Consider the following 14,907-nt stretch of genomic DNA (forward strand, 5'->3'; position numbering starts at 1 on the left):
CGGCACCACCGCGGAACTTCAAGGAACTAGTGCAGCGAGGTTAGCCGAATCGAAGAGACCTTAAATCGCCACATTGCATGAGATGGGCGAGAGTTACTTATGGGGCATATTGGACTCCGAGATCAGGCATAAAGGCCCGGTTTGCTGAACCTGCTTGGGCCCTCCCGCCTCGTCCAATCTCTGAGGTCATGTACGCTGATTATGAACAATGACCACGCGAATGAGCCACACTAAGGCGCTGAACCCTCCATCCCGCGCATTCCGATAATGGCAGCATGATACGCGGCCTGTATGGTCCCTGTTCATTCGGTTTTGAATAATTTTGAGCGTACACCATTTGATTTGTTCGAATAATCGAATAGGGGGATATTTGATTCGGTATTCTAAATTTCCGAATAGTTCCGAGCATAAGGGCCAGCGCCTTCATGTTCGTCCTCGGTTCCCGCATGAATTTCAGTGCTTCAACTCCGCTTACATTACAAACCCACTGTTTTCGTGCAGCTTAGCTGCACACACCTGTTTTAAAACGTCATTACATCCGAAGTGAATAATACCGTATTTTCGGGTATCCAGTCCGCGTGCTATACTCCCAAGTGTTTCACATTATACGTATTATCTGCATGTGCGGATGGTGCAGTATTTTTTATTTCAAATAAGCCCACTGCAATGTGCCATCCCTAGCGCGATTTTCACAACCACGAAATATTTTGCGGCTAAACTTGCGGTGTGTTTGCGTTACCCCAGCGCGGCTGACTGACTGGCCGCACGCTTACTGGGTGTAGCCAGCGTTTCTAGATAAAGACTTCCGAGAATATCGCTCTCGCGTTTCACCCCCACGGTGAAAAATAAAGCACGAGGCTGTTCATCGGCGCCTGACTTCCATGACGCTCTTGTGTAGCCTTGCTGATACCACTAGCGGCCGGCGCAATGGCTGCTGCATGCTACACCATCAGGCAGGAAGATAGCGAAGCCAGCCCAGTATCAGCACATTCGCAGTGCCTTCGATAAGAAGAATGTCCATTGTGTCTTTCAAAACAGCGCCCCTTCTGCTTTTTCATTGCCAGCCAGGTACGGGTGACCCTACCGATTAAGCTGCTCTTCTGCCCTCCTTTCCTACTTTTCCCCTTTGGCTAGCCTACGCGCTTGCTTCACGGCTGTGGGGGAGAGTGCCAATGGGCTAGTACCGTCCTGATGGCGCCCCACGACGGAACGCGGATTATCTGAAGCAAACGCAAGCAGCTTCGCAGATCGGCACAACCAGGCGATCCTAGAATCGCTCTATCTGGTTAGCGCCGCGTCGCGGCAACTAACTTAACTGAGGCGTCTAAAGGCTCCCATTGCGAAGCGAGCGATGCGGCTGACATTGAAAAAAATCCAAGAGACGTTGTTCAAACTAAGCGGGGTTGAGTGCACCGGAGACGGCTTAACCTTGCAGTGGCAGAAGAGTTGCGTGTGAACGAGAAAGTTTAAGCTGGTGGACTTCTGTGTTTACGGCTCGAAATGGCGTTTCCTGGTACGCTCGGTTTATAAAGAAACAGCAAGCGCAACCGATGACTAAAATGGACCTAAATACTGGAGAGAGTTTAAGCGTATCTTCCTTGACATTTAGTGCAGGCACCTGAGGCAAATGAGCGCGTGTACGGTCAGGAACAAACTTTTACAGGATGCAGTTGCACGAATAAAAAAATATATTCGCCGTGTTCGGTCACAACTCGGCTGGAATCATTCCAGCATAGGCAGCAAATTATTATTAGAGCTCAATCCAATCTGAACGAAGCGCTTGAACAGAACTGTTCTTGAAAAGCGCTGCTTACGCACAGTTAATCTTTCATTGCGAAGAATGCAGCTGCCCTCGTCGCTTTAGTGAAATAAAGGTATTATTATATTTAACCACGAAGGTAAATTGCCTGTGGAAGTTTCGGAGGCCTCTCTTTTTTTTTCTATCCTCAAAACTCACTCACATATGCGGGCCTCTCTTTTATTGACTTGCCTGACAGTGAAATGCTGTATTTTCTACGCCTGAATGACGAGTGTGTCGCGGCCATTTTCAGCGCTGAAGCGCTGATGTTGTTTTTGGGATGCTCATCACTAACTTTTAAATATAGGCTTCTTCAGGTAGCAGTATTCCTTTGGCGGCGTAGTAATACCAGCGTTGATGGGCACAGTGGTTGACTAAATCCTAAAAGCTAACTTTTCAACTATTAGAGTTGGGCGCCTGGTTGTAATTAGAGATTTGTAGCTCTTAGCCGCCATATCAGTTTCTATAATTTCAAAAGCGCCATTTACGTAGGCGCTGTGGCTCAATAAACTTTGCCCATTTCTCGCTCATTTCGAAAATCCCGCGCCCCCCGCGGTGAGCACTTAGCGACGTCCATCAAATCATATCACTCTATGGCGCATGTGCCATGGAGTGACGCGATTTGATGATCGTCGCGCAGCTCTCACCGCGGCCAAATTATAGAAACTGATATGGCGGCTAAGAGCTACAAATCTCTAATTACAACCAGGCGCCCAACTCTAATAGCTGAAAAGTTAGGTTTTAGTATTTAGTCAACCAGCTTACTGGTTAAAGAGATTAATCGGTTTTATGGTGTCCATCAACATTGGTATTACTCTGTAGCTAAAGGCATACTGCTACCTGAAGAAGCCTAGATTTAAAAGTTAGTGGCGGGCTTCCCTAAAACACCTGGTATAATCTGTGTTTTCCCACATGTATCTTAACCCGCCAGTCAGCGCCTTGTCTCCTTTTAGCCGTACTTAATCCCTGCGCTGTCTACATCAAAAATGAATTGAAAACTAGTGCAACTCAATGGTCTTCTCGATAATTTTTCCTTTTTTATTTACACTTTGTGTATGATAAGAATATCTCGTGCTTCATGATCCTACTTGCAGAGCTGCCCGGCGACAAAGCCGGACATGCTGAACGTCCACTTGCTGGCTCACACGCACATGGATCTCGGATGGCTGAAGACGGTCGACCAATACTTCTACGGAAGTGAGCCGCATTCTGTTGTCTTTTGTTTGAGTTTTTGACCTGGTACGAAGATATTTACTTGGCCGCAGTGCGAATTTCCCTACTCAATGCCCGATTAACTTCTTGAGTGTTTGTCTGTTACACTTGCGACTCCTTTGATTTCGTTACGAATATATCGAAGGGGGACAAGCTTGCACTGGCGCGCCTCTTTTAGGAACTTGGAAAAAATGATGCCAGATTTCTCTCTTAAGTATCATTTCTGTCGTAATGACCCTTCACCATAACCATGATTTCTAAAAAGCTACGAAATCTTGTTTAAGCGACAGGTCTGCTTGAGTAGCTGGCGCACAAGCGTTGGCAAGCCGGGGCAGACAAATGAAAAGGCAGCCGCCTGTCATAGGAAGTACGTTAGTTTTGGAAACTCGCCGAAGCGAGGCAGATCCTTGAGCAATCACTGCGTAGAAAAAAAAAGCGAAACTCAACTCAAAAGCAAAATGTCATAGGGGGCATGGGTCCTCGTACTCGCCTTACTGCTCGAGGTCTTGCCACACCGAGCAAGCCACGCACAAGCATCACGTCCAGCACAATAGTTCTTTTGTGTCCTGTCCAATTTTTGTCCGGCTTGGCGGCGTATCCACTTCCTTAAGTCACAGTTGGACAAACGAAAATATCGGAAACAAGAAAGCATGGCATAGAAGTGCTGCTAATCCCTAACGTAGCATAGGTCGAGGTAACGTTATAGGGCAGCATTCGAACGGAGTTTCTATTTTACGCACAAAGTTTTTCTACGGTTTCGATTCATGAAGCAGCTCAGCAAACCAACCCCCCCCCCCCTCCCTCCACACCTATACACACCTTTTGATATTTTGGTCTCTTTGGCATAAAAAACGAGGACTTTAAAATCAAGTTCGCTGAATTACTGCAGGTAAACTACGAATGCCGTCACTCAAAGAGAACTGCAGGTCGACCTCCCTGTAGATTTCGGCAGTGGCTCCATCGCAGTTTGCTTCGCCGTGAGCGCCGAAACGCGTCCTCAGACAAAAGAGAATCCAGAGTTTAATAAACTTTGGTAATCTCCTTCAGCAGCCCATGCCCTTCCGAGAAATCGTCTTCCGAATAATGTTAGTTCGATATTTAATTTGCGCTCTTTAGTTTGTCGTCTGCAAGGTGAAATAGACGAAAACCGACCGCAGTGGTATTCGAAGGCTCGAACATTAGACTGTCTAGTTTATTCGAGGAAGCAGGCGTGGAAATCGCCGCGTCGGTCGCGCGTGATCTGACTACTCATAAATTTGTCATGCAGCTCTAGCCGAATGTCGTCCAACCCAAGGCATGCCATATTTTGAAATAAACGAAAAATGAATGATATCCGACACTATAGAGCCAAGAAACATGAGGCAAACGGGCTACAAGGGCTGCTTCGATTCCTTTGGTTAGATTTTTGCTTCTCTGTTGTGCGCACATTGCGCTAGTACTTCAGTTTTGTTAACAACGCGGTATGATGGGCTTTCGTGACGAAAGCAGTGATCAGGAATGGCTTCGCATTTGTGGTGACTGCTGTGGTCACGAGCAAGGGTTGGTCCAAAGAATGGGTGCGCAGATGTGCAAGGGCCTTGCTATACGCGAAGATCACAAATTAAAACTGATTGTGAAATATGTATCGCACTTGCATCCAGTGAACTTAACGAATGCGGAACAATAGAACTACAGAGTTCGGGATTACGGGAATAGCTTAGAATAAAAATCACACGGAGTAGGAAAAAAAATGTCGCAATTAAAAAAGCTGCTTTAAACACAATTTGGTAAACACACAAGCTCGACAGGGCACACCAAAGCGAGTGTAAAACGCTCAAGAAAGCACGAATAAATCCCTTTGGTCTACACCTCAAGAAGTTTTACACCTCGGTGGATGTAGTTTTTTTTCCGAGTTATAATTATTATTACTCAGGTGCACTCACGTACCTTCAATAAAGGCATTTGCCGTATGCTGCTCTCTTTGACGCGCTTCGTGCATATCGCATGTATGGGATGGAAGTGCGGTATACGATGAACTAACCCGAAAAAGAAAATCGCAGTCATGCACAGAACAAGTTCGGCTGCTATTGCTGCATCTAAAGTGGTGCTCCGTCTCCATTCTGTTTGCGCAAATCAGAGATGGGCATCCTCACGAGGGCGAGCCCTCATGAGGGCCTCCTCACCCTGACCTCATGAGGATTTCACTCGGTGAGGTGAGGGTGAGGGAGGATGGGCGGATGGGCGGAGGAAAATTCGTGAGGACGAGGGTGAGGGAGGAAAGACATGGTGAGGTGAGGGCGAGGGAGTGCAGGATGCACTGTCTGAGGGCGAGGGTTGGGGTCCGAACTATACCCCTGGCTAACGTTTTTTGTCTGTGCAGCACGCTATAAATTCCCGTTCTAAAGCACTAGTTCTTGGGGTGAAGGCTGCCGGGGAAGACGTAGTTTCTGCGTACTGGAGGTACACGAGGTGAACACGAAACGCATGGAGCCGAACGCGTTCTCCGTCGCCGCGATGTACAATGCTATGCCGAAAACTGAGCGCTCTTCTAACTCAAAAAGCCTATTCTTTAAAATTGTGTAAAGTCTTAGATGAAGCATCCTGTATAGTGCGCTAACAGGGGCCCTTGACGGGCCTTGCGGATGGCCGCCGGTCCAACAGGAACCGTGGTACCGCAGTCAGCATTTTCATTAACAGCCCCGAATCTGTCAGATGATCAGAGTGGGGAGTAAAACATGTAGAAATTATGCCTCATAAGGTTGTTGAATTCCAAAGTTCTAAGCCTTGTTTTCCGGAACGAAGCCCGATTTGAGCTTAGTGACGTTTCAAAGAACTGGCTGCGGCGCAAAAAAATGCTTCTACGAAATTCCACTGTCAAATCAAAGCGTGTCGGCGGCGTTGCTGTGGAATTTTTTCATTCACACCGTGAGTAGTTCAGTACAGTCGTATCATCTGTCTATTTTGGCTAGAATTGCAGTATAGGAAAGCGGTGCCACAATGTGTTGAGCAAGGGCAACCACTGCAGTCTTACCATGAAAATAAAGCAGCACCGTAATCACCGTGGTCTGAATCATCGCTTGCTCCGCCTTGCATTGTACGGTGCGCTAAAAAACAAAAAAGTTGCACTGCTCTCCAAATAACAGGAACATCTCTTGGTTTATTTCTCTCCCTGGTAAGGGCTGTAGCCACGTGATCGCGCGCCTGATTATATGAACCAAATTTCTTGCAGGCATTGTAGAAAATTGGCACTCAGGGTTTGGATAATGCGTAGACGTGGAAGCAAAAAAATCCCGGGCGTTTTAGCTAGGGGTTAACTACGAATTATTGTGCTCTAGCAACATTATCTCCGGGTTTGCACGGTTTATCCTCACTTTCTATGCTTCTGCTTGACCTGAACTGGCTTACTTAGGTTGATATGTCATATGATGTAAGTTTGCGTGATATTGCATCATGTTAGACTTGTACTGCGGTAGAATTGGTCAGTCCCTACATTCACAGATCCCTGCGAGTCCTAGTTCCGCCCCCGGTACAGAGGTACAACAGTTAAGCTACGCGCCACTGCCCTGCGATAGCAGTTGCTGCCATCGGTGGGGCTTGTGATACCCACATTGTTCCTGAGCAACTTCTCGCGACTAATCACTACTTGAACTGCCACGGTGGGCAGTTTGCTCACAATCCGGGGGCAGCTTGTAATGACCTCACAACGTCACGGGACCAAGGTGGCCCACGTCCTAGATGCAGGCTTAGGCAGACAGACAACCGCTTTTCGGCAGCGTGGAAGCGCTAGGGCACTAAAATAGCAACCACAGGATTTGTTCATTCAAGACTCGTGGAGTTAGTTATTAGCATTATTTAGGCCAATTGCTGCATTTAACGACCCATTTGATTTTGAAGTGGCCTGAATAAAGTTTTACTTTAAGCGACAGCATAAAAGCCTCTCTGATTCGGAAAGCCGGCACGACACTGGGAAAAGGCACTAAAGAAATAAAAACCTCATGGCTGGGAAAGTGGGATGCTAAACCGCGGCAGCGCTAAAAAATAAGTTCCGCTGGCCGCTGCTTCAGACCAATATGCCATCACCACAGCTTTTTTAAATCATGATATCCATTACATTGAAAATATATTCCATTTACATTAACCAAATTATTCACAAACCAAGGAAATGCCACGAAACACATCGCAAAAAGAGAGCAATAGACCACTAGACGCGAGGTGAGGCTCAGCACATCACCAAGAGGGAGTGCCACTCCTGTTTAAAGTAAGTTGGTTCATACACTTCCCTTAATTGAATAAACAGTTGGGAGAAATCAACATCCTGCCTGAACAAACTCCCAAGATCACAAGCTGTGCTTGCGATGTCGTCGTCTTCGTCACGTACCCGCGCTCACGCGCGTTAAACTGCCAGTCTCTCATGCTGTAGTTTGAAAGTGTCGTCTTTACCCCCTTTCATCAGCGTGCGTGGAAGCGTCGTCAGACGAGCATACCGCAAACCGCACAAAATAGCGGAAGATTAGAAGTGCTCAGTGAAATTCAGAAGACCCAGTGCTATAGCAATGTCATCGGGTAAGGGTAATTAAGCGACCTACAAACTTTCCTTTTGAGTCTATTCTGTAATTAGCGCTTATTGTAATTGTCGTGGTAAACGCTACTGCATTGTTTTTTAAATATTATTGGCGTGCATTAGATTTTGTACACAGACACAACAACACGCTGTCTCATTTCAGCAGTGCATATAGATAGCAATGTAATGTTATAAGTGCAGGGCACATGCATGCATGCAGCGCGTTCCAGTAGTAAAGACAGAGTGATATTTTGGGGCTCAGCTCGCAACTTTCTCGGTTTTGTCTCACGTATTAGCTCGAACAACACTACGCACACGTACAGGGGAGATGGAAAGAAATGCGAACAGAGCGGGGCCTAGGCGCTCCACTGTTCGCGTTTCTTGTCATCGTGGTTTTACTTCGGTGGCAGGAAGAAGACACTATAGCCGTCCGTCAGTCATTCTAGGATGACTCTGACATATCGTTTTCGTGCCACCCAAATAAAAGCGCGATCAAAAGAAATTCAAAGAGCGGAGCGCCTATGCTCCGCTCTGTTCGCATTTCTTTCCATCGGAATAGTACACGCACAACAATATAAGGCTTTCGTCCAGTAGTGCCTTGAGGGCTTGTCTTATATGTTTATTACTCAGTAATAACGCCAGAAGTTGCTGACATCAAAATATAACTCGAAATTTAAAACGACCGATAGTAAGAAAGAAGGTGAGGGCGTGCCGATGATGTGAGTGTGAGGGAGAGCCAGCAATTTTTTGGAATTGAGGATGGGAGTTAGGGAGGGCTGTGGACTCAAAATTGAGGGTGAGGGAGTCAAAGTAAAAATGAGGGCATTTGCCCACCTCTGGCGGAGTGATACATCTCTATTTATTTATTTATTCATTCATTCATTATGTTTTCTGCGGAATACTTCCGCACTTTGTACAACAAACGAGACAACGCTAAGCGACGCCGTCATCCCCGCAGTTTTGTACCGAATGTCTTAGTATTCAGCGCTAAAAAGTGTGCTGATTCAGCTGACATATTTAGGCAGAGTGTCCTGGAAATCCACAAAGAAGGCTCGGGCACTGTAATCAGAATCGCTGACCTCAAGGATCTGCACAAACTGTTAATTGGAATAAACAGTAGTGTAACATGTAAATAAAAAAAAGTGTATCTTTTCGCCAGCTTTTGGTTTTACTTGCTGGGCACATGCATGCAGTGCGATCCAGTAGTAAAGACAGAGTGATATTTCGGGGCTCAGCTCGCAACTGTCTCGGTTTTGTCTCACGTATTAGCTCAAACAACGCTACACACACGTACAGGGGTGATGGAAAGAAATGCGAACAGAGCGGGGCTTAGGCGCTCCACTGTTCGCATTTCTTTTCATCGCGGTTTTACTTCGGTGGCAGGAAGAAGACGCTAGAGTCGTCCGTCAGTCATTATAGGATGACTCTAACATATTGTTTTCGTGCCACCCAGGTAAAAGCGCGATCAAAAGAAATTTTAAACAGCGAAGCGCCTAGGCTCCGCTCTTTTCGCATTTCTTTCCGTCGCGATAGTACATGCACAACAATATAAGCATGTAGGCTTTCGTCCAGTAGTGCCTTGAGGACTTGTCTTATATGTTTATTACTCGGTAATAACGCCAGAAGTTTCCGAAAACAAAAAAAAAATAATGTGGATTAGCCCACCTAATCCAGGATATAGTAAGCGAAAGCGAGATTGAGGTCTCCAGTGGCCCACGGAGCCGGTGGTGCGCCTTTCCTTTCCTGAAAATGAACGGTCTTTGCAAAGTTGTCAACGACAATGAACCCTATGAACGCCGTTGGCTCACTTGTTTTGTTTGGCTTTTGAGGAAAGGAAATGGCACAGTAACCATCTCACACATCTCGGTGGACACCCGAACCGCGTTGTAAAGGAAGGGATAAAGGATGGAGAGAAAGACGAAAGAGAAAACTGAAAATCGAAAATTGGATTTTCAGGAAAGGCGCGGCGCTGCGCAGCGGCGGAACACATGTGGCTCGGTGCTACTAGTGGCGCATGCGCACTAGTGACTAGGAAGCGAGAGAGAGAAACTGCGCCGTGCATGACGTCACTTGTGCTCCGACATACGCCGACTCGCGCGAAGCACGGTGTTTAGCAGCGTAGTGAAGCTTTTCGCTCAAAATATGTCGAATTTTAAAACGACTGGTAGTGAGGGGGAAGGTGAGGGAGGGCCGATGTTATGAGGGCGAGGGAGGGCCAGCAAAGTTTTGCAATTGAGGATGAGGGTTAGGGAGGGTCATGGACTTAAAATTGAGGGTGATGGAGGAAAAGTAAAAATGAGGGCACTTGCCCAACTCTGGTAAGAGCACGCGGCCACTGAACAGCGCGAAGTTACACACCTCTCTTCATTCCTTTTTTTTGCGGACTATTTCTGTCGTACTTGATACACAGGCTTAGCAACCGCTCGACGGTGGCGCCGTCATACCCGCGGTTTTGTATTGAATGTCTTAGTACTCAGTGCTAAAAAGTCTTCTGATTCAGCTAACATATTTAGGCCGATTGTCTTTGAAATCCACAACGAAGGCTCGGACACTGCAATCAGAATCGCTGGGCTCAAGGAGCGGCACTTAACTGTTAATTGAAATAGACAGTAGCATAAAATGTAATTACAAAAAAGTGTATCTTTTTTCTAGCTTTTGTTTTTACTTGCTGGGCCGAGTGGCACGACGCTTCCCTCCTGGCTGAGCTTTTCTTTCTTGCCGCTATTCACGGCGACGCACCACCGGCTATCCTTTCCCTCACGGCGCGGTTGAGGTGTGCATTGAGAAGTGAGAGAGTTACTGCGCCATTTACTTTCCTCTAAAACCGCATTTTTTATCTCTTATGCTGCCTCGATAGAGCATCCCTTTGGTAGGGTGGCGACACTGATCGTTCGGGAGGCGCCATTCTGAATCACAAGGATAACGCCAATTCCAATAATGAAGACGCTTCTAAATTTAATCTGTAATAGGATTTTCATGTCTGGACGAAGTACTGGACGCTTTGGTGAGTAAAAAAAATGGAGGACGCTTAAGCTTCGCCTTTAAGAGCAGGATGCGACAGCGTTTTGCAGCATTGCCAAGGAATCCACGGAAACGCCATCGTCCTTCGGTGCCAGCCCTTGCCCGGGCAGTTTAAGCAAAGGGGACATATCTTGGTGGACACCCGAACAGCGCCGTAAGGCAAGGAAAATGAAAATAATTTTTTAAGGAAAGGAAAGGACGCCTGTCACATATCTCGGTGGACACCCGAACCGGGCCCTAAAGAAAGAATATTGAAATGAAAATTGGTTTTAAGGAACGGAAATGACGCCTTACAATTCTCGCTGGACTCCCGTACCGCGTCGTAAGGGAAGGAAAATTCATTCCCTTACGGCGCGGTCCAGGTGTCCGCCGTGATGCGCCATTTTTCGCTCACGGCTAAAGACGCCGACGACACCGGCTTTGTGCTGCGTTAAACATTGGAGAGGACACTTAAGCTCAGCGTTAAGGGTATTACGCGATAGCGTAGTGGATTAGACTTTCCATCCTGAGCAGTTTGGCACCTTTGAACGCATTTTTCATTTCGTAAAATTGTTTCAGTTAATTAATCGACGAATTTCACACATTAAAGTTTCTTAATTAACATCATCAAGGATTGTATTTTCATTCTGACCATATTGATACATTTGAACCACCTTTTTCCAATTTTGCCATTTTCTTATTTCCTTACAATGATTACAATGATTTCATTAACTCGCCATCGCCTATAACACACCAATCAATCATACATCATTAAAATCACAAATTACCATGCTACGATTTCTTTACGTAGCCCCCGATTATTTCCGACACGCTGTGCCGACTAATACTACGCCGACGGCTTTTCGACCGAACGAGCTGTATACGCTATCGCGTAATGCGGAAAATGCTGTTAGGCTTACAGCCTCGAAGGTATGAGAGAGTGCAGTGCACGGCGAAATGAGAGACATAGGAAAGCGAAGTGAAATTCTACATCATTGAGTCGAAAGCACCGAAACGACACTAAGTTCCCAAGCCGAGACATGCATCTGTCCATCTGTCGCTTCGGAACGTTGAACTCATATATATATAATTACTTATCTTTCCCATGTGGTACCATGTGAAAAGACAGAGCGAGGAAAGATGAGTGCAGCCGCAATCACCTCCATTATTCTTAGAAATACGAGGCATTTATGGGGTCACTGGGTTTTCAGCCTATAAGACGTGGCGTTTCTGCTCTCGTCGCAAGGTAAAGAGGATGAGCACGCGGGCAGCGTACCTCTGCAGTTTTTTATAGATTAAGCCGCTGATATATTGGCAGTGCATGCTTGGCAATAGGGACAGCGTAGAGGTAGTGCGCGTACGGAGTCTCATACATCGAGAACAATACGGTCATGCCACTCCTCCCAGCGCCTGCATTGCAAGGAAATTACATCATTGAAATGTTCTTGCGCCATCTTTTAGTCTGTGTATAAATACTTAAGCATTTACCACATAAGAGTGTAGCGCTTTATCAGCAAATGGATATTCGTCAGAGAGTAAAGAGAATTTATTCCAGATCATGAAACAATAAAAGACGTTTTGAAACAATGATGACAGGTTGCTGATGTAGCACAGAGTACACCCAAACGTAGACACAGTTTCAAGACATTGCACGCAACGTGCAGGATTGATGTCTGCTTCTGTACTGCTGGTCCAGTGAGGTTTGTAAGACGGCGATGTTTGTCCTCCGGCTACTGAATTCTCACAACACTGGCCTAGCATAGAACTTGTGTCAGTTTACCTTCTTAACGAAACGAAGGAAGATGGACGTTATTACTAATGAAGGAATCGAGTTGCATATCCCCAATAGCACAAAGTTTGTGAGATGTGGGCAGACGCATATCATATGATATGGGCCTGCCAGAAAAATCCGCAAATAAAGAGAGTAAATCAACCAACGAGAGAGGGCTGGGAGCCGACCTTGTCCGGCCGCTTGGACCTGGAGTCTCAGAGGGCTCTGGTTCAAAGAGTGCGGGCAGCAGCTACTGCCAATGGTGTCCCGCAATGAGGACCACCACACAGGCAAGGGAGCGGTGAAACCCTCCACTCTCCTCTAAAACCCGCCCTAGTACATCCAAAAAAGTTTTATCACCACCACCTCAAAATCAACGTATTCTAAACCTTCCGCTTGTTTTGAGAAAAGGAAAGGCGCATAACTTCCTCAATATTTAGGTGGATGCCACCGTTTAGTCACAGCGCTGTTGAGGTTTCCACTGAACAAGTGAACCAGCTACACTTGCTTCTCGGAGGCTTCACAGACATGAACACAGCGCTGAAACCCAGGAAGTGCGGCTAGAAGTGTTTTCGCACTAAAACAATGACTGGTGGTTTAGCATTCCTATGCACGAAATATTGTGCGAAAGCACGCTAGGCCACCTGAATTTTGGGGGTGGGCCAAACCCTATTCGGGAGTGTCTTAGGTACCTTCCGAACGTGGGTCACTTAATTTTCAAATTTTCGGGGGTGGGCCAAGCTCATTTTGGCATTGTCCCAGGTCGGTTCCGAACGTGGGACAACTCAATTTTGAAATTTCCGATGGTGGCCAACCTCATATTTGGAGGTGCGCCAATTCCATTTTGCGACTGGGTCAAGCCTGTCATCCACCCGAGCCTGTCTTACACCCACACCATAATCACCGGCAGCCCAATCCGGCAAAGGTCATTTCAAGGTCAAACTTGGGGGACGCTAACCTACCCGCCATGGTGGCTCAGTGGTTAGGGCGCTGGGCTACTGATCCGGCGTACCCGGGTTCGAACCCGACCGCGGCGGCTGCGTTTCGATGGAGGCGAAAAGTGTGCGATGTCAGTGCACGTTAAAGATCCCCAGGTGTTAGAAATTATTCCGGAGCCCTCGACTACGACACCTCTTTCTTCCTTTCTTCTTTCACTCCCTCCTTTATCCCTTCCCTTACGGTGCCGTCCAGGTGTCCAACGATATATGAGACAGATACTGCGCCATTTCCTTTCCCCAAAAACGAACTTTCGTTTCATTTTTTCAATTCTTCGATGGAAGTGAAACGCTTTCCTGTATCCAGCAACTAACCGCCTGTGTCTTGCCCACTCCCCCGCAGTGGGTATGTGCCAGCATTGTTTGAGGCCTACCTATACCTACCTACAGTGGGAGAGACTGGCACTTTCAAGAACTCTCGTGAACGCGGCTGTGTGACGAAGACGACGACAATGCAAGCACAGCACGAGATCTTGGCAGTTCGTACAGGCAGGATGTTGGGATTTCTCCCAACTGATTGTTCAACTTAGGGAAATGTATGAACCGACGGACTTAAAACCGGAGTGGCAATCCTTCTTGGTGACGCGCTCAGCCTATACCTCGCGTCTACTGCTCTGTTGCTGTCTTTTTGCGACGTGTTTCGGGGCGTATCCTAAAAGCTTTGTAAGTAATTTAGCTAATGTAAATAGAATATATTTTCAATCTTATAAATGTCATACTTAAAGAAAATCCGTGGCGACGGCGTAACTGATTTTTTAGTGCCGCCGCGAGTTCGGCTCCCGCTCCCCCAGTTTAATTTTTTTTTATTTGTTTAGTGGCTTCCCTCGGTGCGGTGTCGGCTTTCCGCTGCAGTGAGGCCCTCCGTCCCATGTATAGCTGGCTCAAAATGTCTGAGACCCTGGCATTCTTCGCAGTGTCTTCCACTTCAGTTACTTCAAATCACGTAGCTTTCAGGTACTTGTTACATAGGCCGCAGATATTTCTCATTACGTACGGGCCGCACTGGGCTTGCCAGAACCAGCGCTAGTTTCCCAATGGACGAATTCGCGAAGCTGCTCGCATGTAAGCACCTCTCCTGATTGTCCGCTGTCGTGACGGCCTTATCACTGGCTATCAAGAGCGGTCATGTGCACAAGGGCGCCGGCTGATAACAGTTTGCAAGCACACCGGCGGACAAACATATATGGAACGGGATATTAGCGAACAAACAGAATTTTATTCACCGCCTTGCTACGCAGCCTGAAACAGATATCTTCAGCCAAAATTTAATCCGGTTAATCACACAGTGCACTTTCCGTGCACCCTAGACGTGCTCTGAAATGCACCCTGGATGTCAAAAAACTGTTTGTCGTCGCTTGAGTCGCGTTCCATAAACTTCAAACTTCATGTAACCAGCAACGAAAACTAACAACCAATGTAACGAACAACGGTTAGTCAGCGCTGTCCAGTAGTCGAGTAGTCCAGTCTTGTTGCTAGTTCAGCGCGGTCCTGTGTACTGCTTCTTTAATAATAATTGGTTTTTGTGTGGAAAGTAAATGGCGCTGTATCTGTCTCATATATCGGCGGACACCTGAACCGCGCCGTAAGGGAA

The 14,907-nt window shown here is 46.9% G+C and overlaps 1 protein-coding gene across 1 annotated transcript in view; it reads left to right on the forward strand.

The window, feature by feature from the left end:
• The window catches only part of LOC144115424 (lysosomal alpha-mannosidase-like), a 50,777-nt gene that overhangs the window by 4,718 nt on the left and 31,152 nt on the right, over positions 1 to 14,907 (forward strand). The window contains exon 2 of the mRNA XM_077649821.1: positions 2,893 to 2,995. Coding sequence (XP_077505947.1) covers positions 2,893 to 2,995 — 103 coding nt within the window. The remainder of the gene's footprint in view (positions 1 to 2,892; positions 2,996 to 14,907) is intronic.

The sequence above is a fragment of the Amblyomma americanum genome, chromosome 1 (genome assembly GCF_052857255.1).
Source record: "Amblyomma americanum isolate KBUSLIRL-KWMA chromosome 1, ASM5285725v1, whole genome shotgun sequence".
NCBI lineage: Eukaryota > Metazoa > Arthropoda > Arachnida > Ixodida > Ixodidae > Amblyomma > Amblyomma americanum.